This window comes from Myotis nattereri, assembly GCF_964212035.1.
Source record: "Myotis nattereri genome assembly, chromosome: 17".
Lineage (NCBI taxonomy): Eukaryota > Metazoa > Chordata > Mammalia > Chiroptera > Vespertilionidae > Myotis > Myotis nattereri.
In genome coordinates, this window is record NC_138092.1 from 16,745,120 (window position 1) to 16,767,842 (window position 22,723).

A 22,723-nucleotide genomic window follows, 5' to 3' on the forward strand; every position below is an offset into this window, starting at 1 on the left:
TAGGTTAGATAGCCTCCACTACTTCATGTCGTCTGAAAATTGCTTAAACAAGGATTCTATAACATCATCAGTCACTGGTAAAAGTTTGGAATGCCTTTCCGAAACCTCCTTCCAGGGAGGTCTGATCAACTGGTAACCCTGGCACAAATGAAAATGATCTGAATCCATATTTCTTCCTTTCCTCTTTTCTTTCTTTCTTCTTCTCTTTTCCTTCCTTTCTTTTTCTCCCTTCCTCTTTCTTCTTTCTTTCTCGTTCTTTCTATCTCAATCTCTATCTCTCTTTCTTCCATATATATGTGTGTGTGTGTGTATGTATATATATATATATATATATATATATATATATATATATATGTATACACACACACACACACACACACACACACATGAAATAGCTCAAGGCCAAGCATATTTATTTCTTTTACACAAACTTAATATAAAAATATTGACATTCATTCCTTATACATAAGAAAATGTACCATCATCTTTCCTGTACTATCAAGATTACTTGGGATTATTGAATTGTAAAATCCATATTTAGGTCATTTTCCAAATCTTTTAAGCACCTCATTTTATTATGTCACACTACAAAAGCATTCTTGACCTACGTTTCCTTCTGTGTGTTTTTTTTTATTGTTTTATTGCTTAAAGTATTACAAAGGGTATTACATATGTGTCCTTTTTTTCCCCCCTCCCTTGACAATCCTGTTTCCTTCTTGATATTCATAAACTTCAAGATATAAGCCCAAGAGCGAAGACCATCCTGGATTAAGAAGAATTGGAGCTACAGGCCACATAAAATCTTTGGTTTGAGTCCATGTCATACTTTTTCAATGTGTCATCAAGTTAAAAGTTAAAATTAAAGATGAAGTCTGAACTAAATTTTGCAAAATCTGGAGAGAGAAATGAAACTGCTTGCTAAGAAAGAAGAGTTTTCCGTAGTGATTAAGTTGGATTTTTCCTTGAGTGATGCTGATTCTGAATATACAAAATCCCCCCAAAATGCATACCATAGCTCAATTTTGAAAATGAAATGTATTTTAATACACACTGCTTTTATAATTATTCAAAGTGTGTGTATACTAGTACATGTTTTGGGGACACCTTATATTTTTGTGAGTTAAGAGTCAAGAAGGTGACATGTGCTTCTTTAGTTACTGTTCATTTTCAGCTCTGTAATGTCTTTTCCAAAACTGTCCAAGCCTTGTGGGATACTGACGATTGCTGGAAGATCATCCAGAAGCTTTATGCCTCTAAGCTTTTCTATTAAATTCCTGGAGCAAAACTGGACAATTCTTTCCAGCCATTGTTTTGATTCAGTCCATTCCTAGGTTCTATGCGAGATGTCAGTTTGAAGCTACACATCTTTGTGTTTTTATAAGGTGTTACCTTTGGGATCTCTTCTGTTCCTTCTCCACATTCCATGAAGATGAATCATTTAGCTCATCCCAGTTGGGTTCAACTATTTTGGAAAGTCAGGTGTGAGGATACTGGACTTTGGAGTCCCCTGGATGACTTTCAGGGGACAATGAACATATCATTTTAGGTCACTTGTCCCTAGGAAGTCCAGAGAATTTGCCATTTTTTAGAAGTGTGATTTTATTTGCTTCATGCTTTTAAATATATATAATTTTCTTAAGACATGGAAACTCCTCACAAATCAAAATCACTTTTTAGGTGGGGTAAGCCAACTGAATAGATAGGGATAGTAGAAGGTCTAAATAAAAATGAATATAGTATTATTTTTCTCATAGATGGATCTTGGTTTCCTGACTGCTACTGAATTAGGCTCCATGAATAAATGACAAAATTTTGTAATTTCAGAATCAAGTCTAACTGAGGTACTGTTTAAAGTCAAAATTGGCCTGGCCATTTTTACTGATTTGAGTGTTGAAACTAAATTCACACACATCCCACAAATTAAAAGTCAGCAATGGTTGCCAGAAGGGACCAATTTTTTCAGGCAAACTATCTTGTGAAGTAATTGAAATTGTTGATCTTTTTTTTTCTTCTATAAACTGATAAGGTTGTAAAATTTAATATAATTATGTCAGTTATTGTTAAACACTTTACAAAATTTATTTTTTTTATTTTTTCCTTGATATAACCGTAAGTTAGAGGAATTGATATTGCTAACTCCATTTTGCAGATGAGAAACAGAGGCTTGAAAAGATCAACTAACAGTCCCAAGTTCACCCAGCTAATAAGTGAAACAGTTGTTATTAAAATGGAGCTCTAGATCAATGCTAGACTCCAAGCTCAAAGCCATTAGCCCAAAAAAATTTTCAGTATTCACCCTTCACACATCACATGAACATTATGCCTACTGGTTTTTAAATACCATACGAAAGAAAAGTCAAGTTTTCATTTCAATGCTAATCTATCTGATACAGGATTTTTTTTAAAGAGGTGAGTGGCCCACAGTAGAAATCACATGGGTGTTACAGGTCGACAGTTAGGAGAATTTTAGAGATGCTTGTACGAGATCTGGTTCTAATTAGTAGTTCATTGTGAAGAATACTAAACACAGACAGGCACTCAGAAGTAGATGAAAAAAGAAAAGGCCATTTTATCCAGTGGAAACCGTCTAAAAATTGTCCCGAATAAAGTGCTGCATACCTAACAATTTTCTCCTGGTGTTTATTACAGGATGTTGTCAAAGTATGCCTATTTGGTTCACAGCCAAAAGTTTTGCAATTTCCCTCTGATCTAAAAACATTCTTGTCAACTATTCTTTTGCGTCATCAGCTTTTCCAGACATCACACACTTGAGTCAATTAAAATAAAGTTAATTGCTATTTTTTCCTTTGTCAAATTAAATCATTCCATATGGAGGGGTTTTGCAGATTGCTGGAGATATCTTTTGGGAAGGTGAAAGTTCAGAGGGAAAGGCCAAGACACTGTTTTACTTTTTTGGAATAAAATAAGTGATCTCTTTCTAAAAATAAGAAATGTCATTTTAAAATAATCTAGATGCCAACCCTTGGATAAACAATCTTTTGAGTTTCCTAGGGCTTTACTTAAGTGTGCCCAGAGAGGAAATAAGTAAAAGTGATCATCATAGAGAAGTCATTTTGAGAGCTTGCTCTCTTTCATAACTGTTTAATTATGTTATTGTATTAATTACTTTACTTCTTTATTTAACTCTTAAACTACGCACTGGGGAGTTGAGCTATTTTGTGGTAAATGTATGTAACATTTACTTGAAAATATTCATGTGTTCAAATAACTTATTGACCTTTATTTTGAGCCCTCTCATGTGGTTCTCTGCATTTCCTTAGGTGGTTCAGGACCAGAAATGGTTATAAATTTACTATGTTCTTTTTAGGTTGCACCGGTAATTGTTATTTTAATGACTTGTTATTAATAAAAAAGCTACTATTTATTTTATCTACCATTTATATTTTGCAGATTCAGTGATACAGAGAATACACCAGTCTGGTTCCCAGTCTAATATTTGCTCACTGTATTCATGAATAAACAAACAAACACATGCTTAGGAAGTGACTTCTAACTCCCTCTCCACACTCCCAGTAGGGCTCTGTGTCTCCCTGTTTCAGAGGGAAAGCTGGAATGTGAAATAAGTTTACACACTTTTCCCTGAACCGTTATTATAGTCTTATGAGGTAGAAATTAGTCCCATTAGGAAACTGAAGTCCAGAGAGGTTAGGTAATTTGCTCAAGGTCACACAGCTTCAACTGGCAGGGATTTAATCCTTTCTCTGCATGTGAAACAATTATCTCCCAAAGCTCAACTATGTATCCTGAATATAGTTCTTAGTGTAGGCCAGTGATGGCGAACCTATGGCACGCATGTCAGAGGTGACATGCGAACTCATTTTTTTGGTTGATTTTTCTTTGTTAAATGGCATTTAAATATATAAAATAAATATCAAAAATATACACCTTTGTTTTACTATGGTTGCAAATATCAAAAAATGTCTATATGTGACACGGCACCAGAGTTAAGTTAGGGTTTTTCAAAATGCTGACACGCCGAGCTCAAAAGGTTCGCCATCACTGGTGTAGGCACAGAAATGATCAAAAAGTTATATTTACTGGGGATGAGAACTGACTAGAAGTTTTGACAATATTGAGACACAGCCAAACTACTGCCCCGAACAGACATGAAAGAGTGTATACAATGGGAGTTTTAAGGATAATTGTGCCGGTCCTGATGGCAGAGGAGAGGTGTCCCCGCCACAAGAGGAAATGTGCCCAAATGGAGGCGCAGTAGAGAGAGAACACGGTAGAGCAGGGCCTGAGTCAGGACGCATCCGTCTCTTGCCAGGATACGGTTCCAATGTACTGTCTGGATTCTGATCATCATGTAGGAATTTTTGGCACCATTTTTTAAAAAGAGAGAAGCGTACTCCATTGTTACTAGGTTCTGCACCAACAGAAGAACTTTACTATCTTTGGAAACATTTTATGCCTTGAAATTTTTTGCTCATGGAATTCATCTTTAAAATTGCTTTTGTTCATTACTGTCTTAAAATTTTCCTCAGTGTAGATATCCTCAAAAGAATGTAAACCCCTGACTGGTAGACATTTCTGGAATAAAACAGGATAATATTTGGCACACACTTGTGCCAGAGTGGTATCAGTGATAAGGAAGGCGCATGGTATCGTAGATCCAGCTGCAGCTCTCTTCACAAAGAAAAAGAAATTGCGACAATTTTAAAGAATGAAATCAGATCACATCGCTCACTGTTCAAAACTCTCCACTGCTTCCCACAGGCCCTAGGACAAAACCTACATCCTTAACATACACTGCAAAGACCCTCAGGCCATGGTTGCTGCCAACTTCTACCAAAGCCTTGATCACTTCTGGCACCTGACCCCTGCCACGTTGGCTGTCTCCCTAGCGCAGCAAGTGCGTGCCTCTTCCCTCCTCTAGGACGGAGAACTATTGCCCAGCTCACTTTTTCCGATTAAAGTCCCTTTCAAGTCCTCTTCTCACTACCGTCTGGCCACTTTCCCTAAAATGGCCCCCTCATCCCCTGCCCTTTCATTTTCACATCCGACCCTGCTTTATTTTCTTAGTAGCATCTTTAGTGATCTGAAACAAAATTAAATGATTAAATGATCATTAAATTCTTTATGCATTAAGCCTCTCCCAGAAAAATACAGATTCAGTGATGCAGAGAATACACCAGTCTGGTTCCCAGTCTAACATTTACTCACTGTATTCATGAATAAACAAACAAACACATGCTTAGGAAGTGACTTCTAACTCCCTCTCCACACTCCCAGTAGGGCTCTGTGTCTCCCTGTTTCAGAGGGAAAGCCTAAGAGAAAGAAAGATTCGCCCTCTTATCAACCGAATGTTTGCCCTCTAAATCAGGACTTCCTCTCCAGGGCTGTTGACATGAGAACATCCTCTGGCTTTAGGAGAAACACCATCTCCAATTAGTCATTATTTATTACCCATGACATATTTTTCTATCTTATTATGGGGCTCTCACAGACTCACCCTCCACCCTACACTGCATATGGCTTTGCTGTTGTTCTGCCTTGTGTATGGTCAGATCCCCCAAAATAATTTTGGATCGTCTGCTAGTTGCCTCAGCTCCACTAAAATGTAACTATGAGTAATTCCTTCCCCCAGGCCACAGATGGAAGTTCCCAGATATATATTCATAGTCAATGCCTTCTTGTAACACTAGTGCAATTGTTGATTCCGTTTTTAGATGTACATTTAGTCGGTGCTTGCTCCCTGGTAATCTTGTCTTTCTAAACTGAGTCTTCCGTTATTCCTGGCATACTTGTCATGTGCTCAGGGGGGCATATTCACCTCGAGTTGGGGATGACACCTTCACTTATCACTGGTTATTCTCTTGGTTTGTGAGGTGCCCTTCAATAAATGTTCGAAGAGTTTTCCTTCCTTTTTCCTTTTTTGAGAACTCCAGTCTGCTCTTTGGGAACCAAGCCCTAATTCCCATTTACTGTTTTATGAAGGAGGACTCTGAGCCTTCATGCAAATAGGACCCAGGAAATTTGCCTTATTATCCCAACAACCTGGGGTGTTAATGATGAATCATTTCTGTCTAGGTTCACTATGTTATTTATAATCCGCATTCCAGGTGTGACAGAATCGTGGGCAAGACCTTAGAATTATAGAAACATAAAAATACTTGAGTGTGTTCACTTCTTAGTGTTCCATTCAATTTCATATCAGAGTGACTAGCACGATACTGAGGGTTTGACACAGGGGAGTCCCAACTGAATTGTTCATTCCTTGAAATGAAATGCTGACTTTATGTTCAGCTCTCCATGGTGACTCGACAGCATTTTCCACACAGTGGGTGCTCCATAAATATTGCCTGGTTAGAGTTTGGAATTTCAAGTGTCATAACTTAGGGGGTTATTGGCTCTGTATAAATACATCTGTGAACTACATATGTAGCTAAAATTGAATCTCTACCTTGAAACATTTCCATTCAGCTTCTGGTCCAAGTTACACAGCAAACCCTCAAGGTAAAAAGTATCCTTTTTTTAGTGTTCCAAGTCTATTATTTAAGGCCAATAAATAGTGGTTAATAATGAAGAAGTCTTAAATTTCAGGCATGTTTCTGGAGACTAACCCTAATAATGTTATGAAGTGGAGGCAAAGAAATATTACTTGTTTTAGTCATAGTCATTGAATATCCAAGGGAAGCACACATATCAGGCCCCAGCCATGGTTTTGTGGTTTGATCTTGCTTCCTTCAATATAGGAAGTGGTACTTAGAATAATACAATTTTTTTGTGGTTATGGTCTACCTTTTAAATAACAGATATTTGTAATATTCTAAATCAGGTTTAAGATACTTGGGGATAGACTGTTTGAAGAATGATCATACATATAGCTTTCCTTAATGAAACTGGTGTTAAACACTGATACATCTATAATCAATTCATTAAAAGGTGAGTGAAATGAACCTTTGATAATAAACTAAGTATAGTAAACTAGACAAATTTCCTCCTCTGAGAAAATAAGAATATATATATATTCTCCTATATAATAAAAGCATACTATGCAAATTGTCCCCTCGACCGGGAGTTTGACCAGGGGGCAGGGCCAACTGGGGGAAGGGAGGGAGTACCCGGCTGGCCGCCAGCCACTAGGGACTCTACTCAGTGAAATTCATGCACTGGGCCTCTAGTATATAATAAAAGCATAATATGCTAATTAGACCGGATGACCTTCCAGACAAAGCTGGGGTTGCGAGGGAAGCCTGGGTCCCGGGTGCCAGAGGGAAGTTGGTGATGGCAGCCAGGGGGAAGGAAGGCCTACTCTTGCACAATTTTTATGCATTGGGCCTATAGTGTGTGTGTGTATCTATATATATGTATATATCTATATCTATATCTATCTATCTATCTATCTATCTATCTATCTATCTAATCTTAATCAAGATATAATATTTCAGTTCTGCTTAACTCCATAAACAGTTACTTAGCTTGTACCAAATACTAAACCTGGATCTAGGTTTACAAATATGAATAAAAACTAGTCCCTATCTAAGAGTACATATAAGAGAGAAGTGATTTCAGAGTGGGGTCCCTATACCAGGGGGGTCTGCAAAACAAATCTTTGATTGTAGGAAGAAATATTAAAACTTCGGTGTCTGTCTGTCTAAAAAATAAAATTTAAAATAATAAAGAAGAAATCAGTAAAATGTAAAAGCCAGCCCTGACTGGTAGCTCAGTTGGCTGGGCATCATCCCATGCAACAGAAGGTTGCTGGTTTGATTCCCTGTCAGGGCCATACCAGAGCTGTGGGCTCCATCTTGGTAGGGGTGTGCAGGAGACAGCCGGTCAATGTTCTGCTCTCACACTGATGTTTCTCTCTCTCTAAAAGCCAATGTTGTCCAATGCAAAGAAAGTAAGACTTGCTAATCATCCACATAATCCCGGAGCCTTGACTCTCTTACATTCAGCCTGAGAAATTTTGAAGGAAGTGGTCAGAGCACAAAAAACAAATATCTATACCTTAGTGTAATGTTTAAAGTCATAGGACACTGAACCAGACTTTACACCATTTTACTAAATAAGACAATTAATGTTCAAAAGACTCTTTTGAGGCTTGTTACTTAAGGATGAAAAAAAGGAAGTACTTTTAGGGATATGCTTATTCTTCCTGCCACAATGAAATGGCTAAGATAATACACAGAAAATGATATAAAAATACCGTTACATATGTAAATGCCTGCTTTTGTCATACAATTGTTGCAAGCTGCACAGATTGATACAAATGAATAGCCATGACTATCAGAAAGAAGCCCCCCAACTTGGAGATTCTACAATGGAGTTGGGAAAAGGCACAAATGTTATTAACATGTGTCAGCTGATGGCATTTTCTCAATGCTATTTCAATAATAAAATACACAAAGAGCTCCTTATTTTATAAACCACCAAAGGAAAGATGTAGTAGAGATGATGCATTCTCAGCAGAAAGTAATTTTGTTAATAAAAACAATGTTTTGTGGGAATAACTGTGAAGTGTAACCACTGATGAAGCAGCTGCTCTTTACTGGAATGTTTCAAAAAGATTTCAAGGAAATATTGAGAAGAGAACATCATTTCCTGAATCCTTCATAGGTAAGCTATTTAGGTAAAAGAGTGCATAAATCTAGAAATGCATAGGGTGCATAAGCTCTTAAAGAATATCCTCCATATTAAAAGCAAGGCTGCTAAGATATTGTAGAATTTTAAAAATACTTTGTATTGAGATAAGAAGTAATGAAAATCTTTCATATAAACATGTCACCATTAGAGAGAGAAAATACTTTAAAGAAACTTTTAAAATAGCATTGGTGGATTTAAAGCTGAGCTACACACTTATTCTTCTACATAAAAGAATATCCCAAATTTGTTGATGATAAATGGATATGACTAATATAATAATGCATGGAATACATTTTTAAAAATTGCCCACATTTTAAACAAAGTTGATATTCAAAGAAATATTTGTTATGAAAAAATAATTTTGAAAAAAGAAGTTAAAAGATTTTTCCAGGTTAAACTATTTTGTTTCTGAAATTGATATGAGTGTGTTTATTTTGAAACACTAATCTCAACACATTTTTTAAAATTTGGAATGTTTTTTTTTCACTTGCCAAAAATCTTATAGCTTTGGCAGGGTGGCTCAGTTGGAGCATTGTCCCATATACCAAAAGGTTGCAGGTCAGATTCCCAGTCAGGGCACATTCCTAGGCTATGGTTTGATCCCTGGTCAGGGCACATACAGGAGGCAACCAATTGATCTTTCTCTCTTCCTTCCTCTCTCTCTAGAGGATTAAAAAAAGAAGTACAAATTGAAATTACAAAATATCCATGAGGATGTAAAGTACAGCATAGAAAAAATATTGTAATAACTATATATGATGGCAGTTGGGTATTTTAATTATCAGTGAATCACTTCATAAATTATATAAATGTCTTACCACTGTATGTACACCTAAAACTAATATAAAATAATATTGAATGTCAAAAATACAAAAAAAAAAAAAAGGATCCTATAAGATGATAGTTAGATCCATAGGTTGGATCAAATTTAGGTGCTGTGCATGCACTCCTGGCCAAAAACAAACAAACAAACAAGCATACAGAAACCTCCTCTAGTTAGAGAATGGCAGGTTTTCCCAGTCAAAAGCCTTTGCTATCCTATATAATAAAAGCCTAATATGCTAAGTGTCCGGTCAACCCGTCAACCATTCAACCAATCAAAGTGTAATATGCAAATGATATGCTAAGGATGCCCAACCACTCACTATGACATGCACTGACCACCAGGGGGGTAGACGCTCCAACTGGTAGGTTAGTTTGCTGCTGGGGTCCGGCCGATTGGGACTGAGTAAGATGGGCCAGACATGCCCTGGAGACCTCCCAATGCCTCTCTCCAGCTGTCCAACCTCCTGAGTCCTTTCCCAACCCTGATCATGCACTGGTGGGGTCCCTCGGCCTGGCTTGCACCCTCTCGCAATCCGGGATTCCACAGGGCAGTGGTTCTCACCTCATCCTCTGGAATGAGGCCCAGAAATCAGGATTTTAAAAAGATTCCCAGGTGATTCTATGTGCAGCCAAGGTTGAGAACCACTGCCTCAGGGGATGTTGGAGAGCCGGTTTTGGCCCAATACCACAGGCCAGGCTGAGGTACCCCACAGGTGCACAAATTCGTGCATTGGGCCTCTAGTGTAGAGATAAATGCCAAGGAACACCACTTCTGTCTGCTGTGGGACTTCTCAGAATCTTGCAGATCAGAGACAGCCAATCAACACAACTTCACTGATCCCTTTCTACATAGCAGGCACCCTCTTCGGGCAGCTTATTCCAATTCTCAATCTACAGTCTCACAAAAGCAACAATATAGGAGTGAATAATCCACGAGAGACTACAGTGGAGGCTTTTGTCTTTTTGTACAATAATGGAAATTCCCATGACTCCCTTTCCCGCTCCACTGTCCCAAGACATGCTGTCATCCTGCCCTCTGGGTCTCCCCTCTGGGGTGAGTTCAGGCCAGTACTGCTGCTCTCTGAACACTTGACTCACTAGACTAATCACTAGTTTGGGCGTAGGCCGCTCAAATATTATCAAACGGTTTTGTCATGCTAGGATCCAGTGCTTGTTTCTGTTTTTTCCCCCTTATAGTTTAAACAAAAATCTTTAATTTTGAAGAAATGTTATCCACATGATTCTCATTAGTATATCATGTGATGTTCTCTTTACATGAGCTCTTTGATGTTTAAAAAAAATGTGGCTTTGTAATCTTTTTGTTGAAAGCAGGAAGGCATTTTTCTTAAAATATAAACTCTCAGGAAAAAAAAAATTTGACTTGGGAGATCATTTTGAGCTCCTCCTGTTTTCATTCATGTGTCATGGATCCATCCATCCAACCACCCACCCAACCAACCAAATATGACTTACCACCTAAGCTATCTTAGTATTATGCCAGGTTCTGGAAACACAAAGTAAAATAAGACACGGAATAAGAAATCAAGGAGTTTATAGTCTGGAACAGAAAAAGACAGAGCACATCATTAATTGAGGTTCAAGACTGTTATAGGCACAATTAGGTTCTAGTAACACAACACTAATTAAATTGGATACCTGCTCAAAATGCTCATTACCTGGAGAGGGAACAAGTATGTTAACAGTTGACTAGAATGCAAGTCACACTGTGAGAATCCTATAATAGAGGTAGAAGTAAAATGCTGTGGGGGCATAAAAGAAGGGGGAGTAATTGAGTTTGGGGAAATTTGGGTGGACTTCAAAGAGGAGGCAATTTTTCCTTGTTGTGAACATTCATCGGCACAAATGTTGGGGACTGAACCAGGTACTTAGATGTTGTAAAGTGACCTAGGTGTGGCAGAGCGGAGCTGTTAAACTAAGTGATGCTACTCGTTATTTCGACACACCTGAAAATCACTGGGAAAAGTGGATTATTCTGTTCACATTCAAGATTTCCAATCTCAATGAAGTGTTTAATAGCACTCAGTAAAGTTGGGACTCCTCTGGCCAGTTAGTTGTCTGATTCCCCTAAGTGGCTATTCTGAACCTATTTTCAAACACTATTTAATTGAACTGCCTATAGTCTCATAAAGTTTCCTTTCCTTCCACTTCCTCTATAAAATAGAGGCCATTAGGTGGCTGTTCTTCCTATGGCAATTCATTCCCTCACAGGTTTTTTTGTGTTTTGTTTTAGAGGAAGAGACATTTCTTCTGTACAAACAAAGCCTCTTCTCACTCCACTCACTCTTAACCCTGTGTCCCCAGCCACCTCAAACACTTGCTCCATCCAGGACCTTTCTGGTTCTCCTTTCAGCCTCAGCTCTTGGACAGGCTCATTTTTCTAATCCTGTGGATACACTCACACACCTCTCATCCTACAAACCATCCTATCATGTTTCTGTCCCTCTAGCATCCTATCTCCTTCCATTCTCCGCCATATTCTTAAAAGTATAATCTTAAACCCATGCTTCTCAGACTTTAATGTTAGAGTCACTGAAGAATCTTGTTAAAATGAAGATTCTAATTCGATAGTCTGGAGTGGGGCCTGAGATTCTGTATTGCTAACCAGTCCCCAACCTGGAAGGCTGTTTGAGAAATTCTAAGTAGTAAGGGTCTAATTCTCCTCAGGTACTTATTTCCCATTTATTCAGAATCCTCTTTTCATCTGGCTCCTAACCCTCCACCTCTAATGTTGCCTCATCAAAATCACCAATTTCCCCTTAAATGCCAAATCCAATGGACACTTGGCAATCACTCTGAGTTTTGCATCCCCGATTCTTAACAGAGTCTACTATGATGCCATTCCCTCCTGGGTTTCCCCTTGTCTATCTAGCCATAATTTCTCATCTCCTTTTTGAATTTTCCTTGTTTACCTGCTTCTTTCATTTTTTATGCTCAATCAAGTTTTTCTGAGTTCCAGTAATTTTAATTTCTGCCTAGATACTACAGATTCCAAAGTCTTCCACTTTCGTCCTCCTTAAGCTCAGACTCATGTATCCAATTGCCAAACTGAATCACTAGCATGTCAAACTCAACATATAAAACCTAAATCACCAGCTATTTCTCTAAGCCTGTGTTCCCTGTTTTAGATATTTGCACCACCTTCTAGCTAACTAACCAAGACAAAAATAGGGAATGATCTTGATCTCATCCTCACCTGGTACCTGATCATTAAGTTCTTTTGATTCTTTCTCTTTAATATCTCTCAAATCCAACTTCTGCAGTCCATTCCCATGGTCACCACTGACAAAATCAGGTCCTCGTCTTAATAGGCTTGTTAATACTGTCCTCACTGACCCAAAGTTCTCCGGTCTTACCCCCTTCCAATGCATACTGATTGCAGCAAGTACAGTCTTTCTAATGTGTGCAAAACCCTGCGTTGTCTCCCTCTAACAAGAAAGTAAAGCCTTAGCTGAGGAATGTGACTCGAAGTTCTTCACTACCTGGCCATATCACCGCCTCATCTTCTGCTGCCCCTCCTTCAAATAAACTTTACAGTCTGTTCACAGTGAATGACTTGGAGATCCCATAACTCCATGATATCTGACATCTTTATGCCTTTGCAGTTCCTCCTCTGTCTCCCTATCAAGTACCAATAAACTTTCAAAACAAAGCTTAGAGGCCATATTCTATGAAATGGATGATGTAAATTGAGGGAGGCCCTAATGTTTCTTTGAATTTAAAAACATGTATATATAAAATGTACTACTGAGTACTATTGCTCATTTTTTTACACACATTATTATCACACACAACAAAACACAATACAGTCTTCCACGGACTAATCACTCTTGTCTCACTATTCTCGTTGCAACTCAAATATACTTATATCAACTCTAGTAATTTCAAAAATTTTGACTGCTCATTAATGTCTACTTGCTTGTTTTTTTCTCTAGTTTTGAGTTTCTTATGCCGTAATCATCTGTATCCCCAGTACCTTCCTAAAGCTTCATCTGGATGCCAGTAACTGTTCAATAAATATATTTGTTAAATATAATGCACACTCTTTAATTAAATTAAAACTATAAATGATTTCTTAAAGGAAAGGCTTATGTAACTATATTCCTGCATCTCATTATGACTGTTATGGCTCAACCTTTCTCCTAATGGACATATTAAAATTAATCTGCTGCCTTAATGAGTTTCCTCTCTAACCTTTTACACCATTGTTTTGCTGTTTAGACATTGCCTTAGAGTGCACACAAATGAATATTTTCTGCTTATAATATTTTAGTACATTTTTTTTTAGCTGATTCTGGTTCCTTACAGCATATCTAGGGAAAAGATGCATTGAAATTTTTTTATTTATATAAGAGAAACTTAGGTAGAGTAGTCATACTTCTGTTGGCATAAGCAGTTGACAGTGGTACCCTCTAGTTCCCACCACCACAACATGCACATAGACTACCTCTGAGGGCCAAGACAGAGGGGATGGACAGCAGAAAACAGACTAGTCTTATGAGTGGATGAAGTAGGAGCTGGCCTGAAAAGGGTGGCATCAGAAGTCATTCTCCTCTCCACCAAAACAAAGCAAAACAAAGTAAAAAATCCTTTCACATTTTGATGAGAGTTAATAGTCAATTTTGAGATGGTTTTTCTTGGTTTAAAAGGCAAAGCCCTGGGAGTTAGTAAGCTTCACCATTATCTGTCATTTGGGATGAGTCTATTGTTTTCTTTCTTGAAAGAATGCAAGAGATGTAATGACTTGTTCAACGTCTGCAGTTCCTAGGAATCCTTTTAGTATGTTCACTCTCATAACCTCAATGGCTAATTTAAAGTAAGTAATCAATAAAGCAATGATTAGAGGAATACATGAGAAAATATTGACCTTGAATTGGAAGAAACAATTTTTATTAAAAGAGCCAAATCAACTGAAAAAGAAGGCTTCATTAGAACCTTGAACACTAAAACAGAAAATAAGCTACCCAAATATATATCTAAAATAAAAACAATTATAACTGTGTAACAAGGTATTATTTAATAGTATTGACATTATTTTAAAATTAAAAGAAGAGTTAGATCTTCCTCACCCTCACAATATATATATATATTCCAGCAAAGTTGGTAATGAAGTGGATTTCTGAGGTGACTAAAGCTATAAATTTGGGCACCATTTTTTTTTTTTCTGGAGAAGAATGGGCTAATTTTAAAGTGTGAAAATAAATGGTTTAAGAGACTGGTCAAACCTATGAGTGTTGGATTTTATATAAATAGAAGAGATTTCTTAATTTTTCAGAGTAATTCAATTTTGTTTAATAAATATGAAAGGTCTACTAAGTACTGTGGGGCATTAATAGATGAGTAAGAAGCAGACTCTGATAAAACAGTAGGGAATATAAGACAAAGCTCCAAAAATATGTTAAGAGCTGTAAAGAGTATGTGAGTGGAGGGAGGGTGACAATTAGCAGAGGGCATCAGAAAAAGTGTCATGAAGCAGCTACTATTTTGATGCACATAGAGAACTGTTGAAACCTGCCATTCTGAAGGAGATGAACATTATTTTAGGGAGTGGTTCTGAAACCTTAGATTGCATAAGAATCTCACATGTGTGGGTGGGTGGATGGGGGGGCTGTAATAATCTATATTAATTAGCTATTATTACAATAATAATGCTTAACAAAACACCCCAAAAATTTAGGGCTTAAAACCAACCCTTAGTGTGTCTCCCGATTATGTATGTTAGCTGGGCAGTTCTATTAACCTAAGCCAGGCTCAGTTGATCTCATTTGAGATCACTCGTGTTTCTGGGGTCATCTGGTGGATCAGCTGGGGGCTGGATGAACTGGGTGGTCTCTAATCCTCCCTTAGGCTACTCTGGGCTCTTTCTCCTGACACTTTTCCTGGGTTGGAGCTGAATGGGTCTTGAGACCTAGGCTCATAAGTGACACACAGGTACACCTGCATTCTTTTCGGCAAGAGTGAATCTCAAGATAGCCCCTCATGGGATGGGGAAACAGACTCCACCTGTTTATGGGATGGGTGGCAAAGTCACATTGCAAGGTCATGTACAGAGAAAGGGAAGGGTGGAGTCCTTTCTGTAATCAGTCTAGCACCAAGGCTTCATCATTTTTTATTTTTCTTTCTTATTTTTTTAATCCCAACCCCAGGATATTTTTCCATTGGTTTTTAGAGAGAGTGGAAGAAAGAGGGAAAGACAGAGAAAAATATCAATGTGAGAGAAACACATTGATTGGTTGCCTTCTGCACGAGTCCTGACCAGGACCCAAGCCGGGGAGGAGCCTGCAATGGAGGTACGTGCCCTTGACAGGAATCAAACCCAGGACCTTTTGATCTGCAGGCCAATGCTCTATCCACTGAGCCAAACCAGCTAGGGCAAGGCTTCTTCATTTTGATTGGAATGTAAGTAGGTGAAATGGAGCTACCAGGCGATGCAGGCTGAGGTTAACCTGACATGTTTATTTCAAATGTAGGCAGCCGTGAGGAAACACTGAAGAGTTTTGAGCAAGGAAGAAACATCTTCAAAGTCTGGCTTTCACAATAAGCTTGTGTGGATACGGGGTGAACAGTAGCAGAGAGTAGCAGGAGAAAGGGTCTCTTTCCCATTCATGTAGGTGTAAATTAAAGAGTGTTCAATCTGGTGGCAGTGGGGGCAGAATCAGGAGAAAGGTAAGAAGCTTCCTCATAAGGACTGAAATGGTAAGACTGCTGGTAGGCCTGGAGGCACAGGCGGGGAGTTCTCTGCCTTTTATACCAAACTCATATTCAACACTCATCCTATTGTTCTACGGGCAGAGTTCCCAGATTTTGTTGTCAATTGACATATGCTAACACAGCATTTAATAATTGGCAGGACATAATCACAGATTGGAGATGTGGGACTCTGACTCATTGCTTTGATCTACGATCCTGATGAAGCTAAGCTTTCTTATCATATCCCAGACTCAAAGATTTTCTAAGATTGAGGCTTGAGTTCATTCAGTATGTGTTTTTTTTTTTTTTCCAGTGATTCCATACTTCATAGGTCTCTGATTTTAAAATATTTATTTTAAATGATATAAGGTTGCACAAATATGTTATTTTCAATTTTATTTAAATCAAATAAAATTGTGATTGATGTGAAGAAATTTGCATAGAAACCACGAGTTTTATTGAAATAAAAATTTAAAGACAATATCCTAATACCTAATTATCTTATCCTGAAATAATTAAATGAAAAGGATATACATATGTTAAATCGCCAAAAACATGTAGGCATTACACAATGCACATAATGAAATCATAAAACATTTTATATTGCTTTATTATAAATAATTGGAAAAAATATTTCATTTCTCAAACCCAGATAACAAAACAGTAAATATCATGCTTTTTTTTTGTTATTTCATTTTATTTTTGTAATATGACTTGAGGAATAGTATTTCTTATCAAAAAAATGGTTTAAAAAATCTGTAGAAACACAAAAGAATTAAACACTCACTTTCATTCTTTTAAATGAAGGCAATCAAGAAGGTTTTTAGAGGGAGAGGCTAATCAGTACTATGAAGGAGTCACCACGAATAGAAAAACTGTGTAATACCTGCAAATAGCACGTGTAAGGCAAAACAAGGTTGTATACAGATGCATACATATAAAGACTTGATGGTAAATTTTTAAAAAATACTTTCTTAAAAATGTGAATAGCTCTATTCTCTCAAATAGAAGAGAGCCATAAAGGCATACCAGATCAAGTCACCAGGTTTGAAATCGGTATTGTTGCTTTGAAGAAAACTTTTATTTTTCTAAAAGGACACCCAATATGTATTTCAATTTTCTTATCTCATGTTTTGATAACACCTGTTCACTATTGTAAACTTGAACACTTAGAGACAGTAGTAACTTCAAACTCACTTAAAATAGATTATACCACAGGCATATCTTCATTAAGAAAATTATAGCAACCAGCAGTCAAAATTTTTTTATTCAATAGGTGACTATGATTAATTTTTGTGTGTATTTCCCTTATGCATAATACAGAGTTTTGCCAATTTTTATCACTAATAATTTTAAAAATCTGAAACTGCTTAAGAAAAACAGAGCCTGAGGGAGAAAAACATGAAGAAATAATGTATTTCATAAAGTAGTGTAGATTTCTTTGAAAACTTGTGTTTATTGGCATCAATTAAGAACAGTGTTGCATATTCCAGATTAAACAGCTATTAGGTTTACTGTGGATATAAACACGCTATATACAATATAATTTTTTTACTTTTCATAGACTTCAAAGTGTATCTTTTATGGAAACTGGAACAGGGTAAATTTGGAAAGCATGTTTCAGTTAGTGAGCAAAAATTAAATTAGCATGAAATAACAGGGTGAAGAACTGAAGATCATTATTTAAAAATAATGTAGTTACACTCACATGTACACATGCAAGAAAATACTGTAAAATAAACTGTTCCAGTTTACTTGGTTTTACTTCAGTTTAATACACTCTAAAAAAACTTTCATGTAGGATATCATGGGAAATATTAAATGCACGTATATTATTTTAAGAGCTTGATGATAAATTTCACATTCATTAAACTTTACTCAGGCTATAAATATATTTTTATATCAATCAGTCAGTTTTTAAAGTAAATGAAAACTATAATGGGGGGGGATAATTTTTTAGCATATAGGTCCATACTTGATAATGTTCATTTTTTTTTTTCTGAGGACTGTATAAAAAAATAAAAGAGTAACAGAGTTACTGTCCCGACATCACACTGTTAGCCTTCATGCACTACAATTCATTATGATTCAACAACATGGAGTTTACACTTGAAGATGGGTTAACTGAAATCAATGAGTAAGTATGACTTAGGAATTAGGCTTCTGAAATTCATTATCATTTAACCGACTCAGAGAGCAATGCTGTGTGCTTCCTGAACTTTTACTAAAATTGTGCAACAGTATAAACGGACTGTTAGTAGGTGTGCATAGAAACACCACCATTTCACTGGTGTGACACATCTTTTCCACGGGATGATGAAAGGCCTGCTTCTATTCTTCATGTACATTCTTTTTGTTGGTGGTTCACGTTCTTCTTCTTCAGTTTTACCTGCAATCAACCCTATTTATCATAGTTCCAAAGTAAGATCCAGTAGTAGCTTGAAGCGCGGGGAGCTGAGCGGTTCCTTCCCTTTTGAAAACATGACAGTGAGTGGCGTCCTCGACAGCAGAGCCACACGAGCAGGGTTGCCCCGAGCACAGACCTTTGTGAACTCAACAGGCTCTACATCCACAGTCAAGAACCTGGCTGATTTCACAGAACTGCTGCCTGTTGCCGGGAGGGGGACACATGGTTTTGCTCCAGAAGTTTTCAAGCGGTTTCTCATCCGGTAGCGTCTCCAGATTTCTTGGTTGTTTTTATAAACTGCTCCTGAGATCGTGCCTTCAAAAATCCAAGGGTCGGATCATCATGGTTGCGGAATGTAAGGAGTAACTGGGCCCTTTGAAGTAATGCCACTTTATCCCATTCAGTTTGCCCAGGTTTTGTCCCGCTGTATAGAACATTCCGTTTAGATTGGACGGACCACAAGCATCAAACCACCAGCCTGAATAAAATAATTAGTTAATAATGAAAGAAAGAAGAAACAATTACAAAGAAATTGAACAATTGGGAATTAATGGCATTAACTGAGGGAAATGTGTTCATACTTGTTATGATCACTTGCAAATAGTAGGCATTCAAGAAATAGCTTGCCCTTAGTAGAACTGTTTCAAATGACACCCGGTTTAGGCATTATATGAACAACCAGAGAAAGGAATGCTCTCAGAGAATCAAGTGTCTGTGTCACTCCATTGGGACACATTTCCCACGAAATGATGGGTGGCTTCTAGGTTTCATTAAATCGCCTGGATTTATTTGCAGGGCAAGTAAAATGCAGATACCCTTAAGAGGCATCCCACCTTACGCGTATTATCGGGAATAGGACAATGAATTATTCGTGAAGAAATTCAGAGGTTTAGACAACTGACATCTAAACAGAGAGAGAGAAAGATGTTTTTCCATCTGTTTCATAATTCTGCCAAGAACTGGCCCTCAGCTGCTTCTGAAATGAATTGGACACTGGGCAATGACTATGAGGCTCAACTTGAATTTGAATTTCTAGCCCTCTCTGTATGTAATAGCAATATGGGAAGTATTCATCAGTAGTAGCCATGTAGTTTCTATGTAGCAGTGTTTTTCTGAGATTGTGCACGTTCTTTCGAAACCTAGTAAGAGGAAAAACAAACAACTTGATCAGTGACATTGGGGACCCTATGCTTGCATAGCTCTCCATAAGGATAACTCGGTACTTTATTTTTTTAATGAATTAAGTTCTCAGATTTTTAGATAAAACATAGTACTTTTTCTTCCTCTCCTGAAGTAACACTGCTGAAATCTTCAGGGAGAAAGTGATGCCAGAGACATTCTGGCATATTTTTACTTGGATACAGCTGACCTCTCTTTGATTGCAGAGTTATACCTAAGGGACTCATAGCCACAGAGAGAGAAAGCTGCACAGCTGATGTTTAACTGTAACACGAGCATCATCCTGCAGAAACTTTAGAAAAGTTAAGTGGAGAAAAGCTAGTTCTCATTTTTCAATTTTGGAAGATGAATACAGCTGGGTTGTGTTTATAAAGTCATACTAGAGACATAACAAGCTGTATTAATTATCAGTTCATACTGGGGAGCAGTAAGGTATGCTGATGAACTGGGAGAGATGCTGTATTCAGTGCCGTTTTACCAACTGCATGCAAAACAACATAGATGTGGAGGCGATGAAAACACAAGGAACAAGAAGGTTCTCTGGCAAGGAAGGAGGAACTGTAACATTCCGCCTTTTGTCTTAAGATTAATTCCTTTAAATATTTCTGATAAGTACAACTAGCAAAAATATGTTATTTATGTTACAAAAGACATTCTAATATTAGGGAATTCATTTACCCTGAAGACTCTCAGAGGAGAAAATGAAACCCAACTTGATTGCTACGGAGTTTCAACTTTCTCCTCCTTTCCTGTGACCTTGAGGCCCTCTTTCCATCATGTTAACGAGCCTTTCATAGTTTTGCAAATGTCCACCAGGGTCTCTGAAGCAAATTCAGCCACTCTATTGTTGAGAACTACTGAAAATCATGGACCGGTCCTCCAAGCCACATGAGGGCACTTAGAGTAAAAGTGTGGTTTTGTTTGGTTTCTAGAACGTCATAAGAATCCTGGAAGACTGTGGGAAGGCAGATGTCTGTTGCAACAGCAGCCTGGCAATCCACAGCACAGGCCAAAGGACACATTGGTTGGGAAATTTCACATGAGCTTAAGAAAATGACAAGCAACAGTAGGGATACGTGAGAGTATTGACTAAATCGATCTTGCGTATGTTTCTAATGAGTACAGTGGGAAAATGTTTGTAGTAGGTGAATGGCATTGTAGAGACATTGAAAGAAGACCAACGGCTGGGTTAGAGTTAACAAGAGAAATGGTGGCCTGAGGTGAGAAGGCCTAACGATCAAATCACAGAGTCTTATTCATTAACCTAAGAAACAGAAAGGCCTGGTCTATACGGCTCTCTGGAGAACTGAGCTACTTAGCGCTGCACTGAGCAGAGTTCACTTGGCAAATGACTGACAAGTGAGGACAGGTTTCCTGACAGGTTGACTGGCTTTGACTCTGTCTTCTTGTAAAGTCTCTAGGGTCGGAAGTAGCCTTGTTTACTAAAAGTTACATTTGATAAACCATCCATGCTTATTATATTCATTTTCCCATTATTTCTTCATTCAATATGCCATTATTGTTAAGTGCTGTCACACAACACTCAGTAAGACAAATATAGTCCCTGCCCTCATGGAACTTACTTCTAATGTGAAAAACAGACAAAAGTAAGCAAATAAATAAAGTCACGAGCAAAGAAAGAAGAACACACAGAAGCATCAGGGAGCTGTAAAGGGGACTAACAGGAAATCTACTTGACTTTCCAAGGTCCTGGAAGAAGTTGATACTTAATGAGACCTCAAGGATGAGAGGGAGGCAGCCATGTGAAGATGGAAAGACTACTGTAAGCAGAGGTAGCACCTGCCAATGCCATGGAGAGGAAAGAACGCTCTGAGCTCAGGGACTAAGAGAACATCAGTGCAGCTGGTATGGTGAACAAGAGGGACACTTGCAGGAATAAAGGTGAGAAGTGGACAGTCTTGATAGAAAGTTAAATAATTCTCATGGGAAAATTTATAGTTGATTCAGTCTACTTGTCCATCATCAGGTGAACAAGTAAAACATTCTCTAGGAGTAGGAGTCAACATTTAATCAGGAAAACTATATCTTGGAGGTTAGATGTTTAATAAAATATTATGTGGAGCCCTCATTCTGTGACTATAATCTGCCAAAGCCATCCTGAGGATAAGTGGCAGCAAGATAAAGGGGAAAAATTTGAATCTAGAATCAACTAAAAAATATTAACCAATAGGAAGACAAAGGGGTCAGATTAAGTAAAACAAAATTACGGACATTAAGGAATACACCATGTTTTTTGTTGTTGTTTGTTTGATTTTAAAAAGCATGGTTTTATTGATTTTTAGAGAGAGAAAGGAAGAGGGAGAGAGATAGAAACATGGATGAAAGAGGAACATGGATTGGCTGCCTCCTCACGCCCCTTCTGGGGATACAGCCCGAAACCCAGGCATGTGCCCTGGCAAGGAATTAAAACGGTGACCTCTTGACGCATGGGACGATGCTCAAGCAACTGAGCCACATCTGCCAGGCCATAGTTTTGTGTAAGAAAGAGACAACAGACTGTTTAAAAAAATGAGATGACAGCCATTAATACAAAGCTTTTTAAAATCTTATAAACAGCTTGGCTGGTGTGTCTCAGTGGTTGAGTGTTGATTGTTGAACCCAGAGTTCATGCTTCAATTCCTGGTCAGGGCACATGCCCAGGTTGTGGGCTCGACCCCCAGTGTGGGGCATGCAGGAGGCAGCCTATCAATGATTCTCTCATCAGTGATGTTTCTATCTCTTTCTCCCTCTCCTCTCCTCTCCTCTCCTCTCCTCTCCTCTCCTCTCCTCTCCTCTCCTCTCCTCTCCTCTCCTCTCCTCTCCTCTTCTCTCCTCTCTGAAATCAATACAAATATATTTAAAAGAATAAAACAAAAATCTTATAAATAGAGGCAGAAAGTCCTGCTTGTGGGCCCATAAGGCCCACTCATTTACCAACCGAGCTGGGTCCTGAAGGGTGGGTGTCTCTGGACAGAAAGAGACTCGAAAGAG

At 38.0% G+C, this 22,723-nt stretch overlaps 1 protein-coding gene across 3 annotated transcripts in view; it reads right to left on the reverse strand.

The window, feature by feature from the left end:
* ANGPT1 (angiopoietin 1) overlaps window positions 1–22,723 on the reverse strand; it is a 281,911-nt gene that overhangs the window by 23,701 nt on the left and 235,487 nt on the right. For 2 of the 3 annotated variants that reach the window (XM_081110934.1, XM_081110935.1), the window contains exon 9: window positions 16,851–19,031. The exons of the other annotated variant lie outside the window; for it this stretch is intronic. In XM_081110934.1, coding sequence (XP_080967060.1) covers window positions 18,871–19,031 — 161 coding nt within the window. In that variant the 3' untranslated portion in view covers window positions 16,851–18,870. Of the gene's footprint in view, window positions 1–16,850; window positions 19,032–22,723 lie in introns of those variants that run through there. 3 annotated transcript variants of the gene reach the window in all.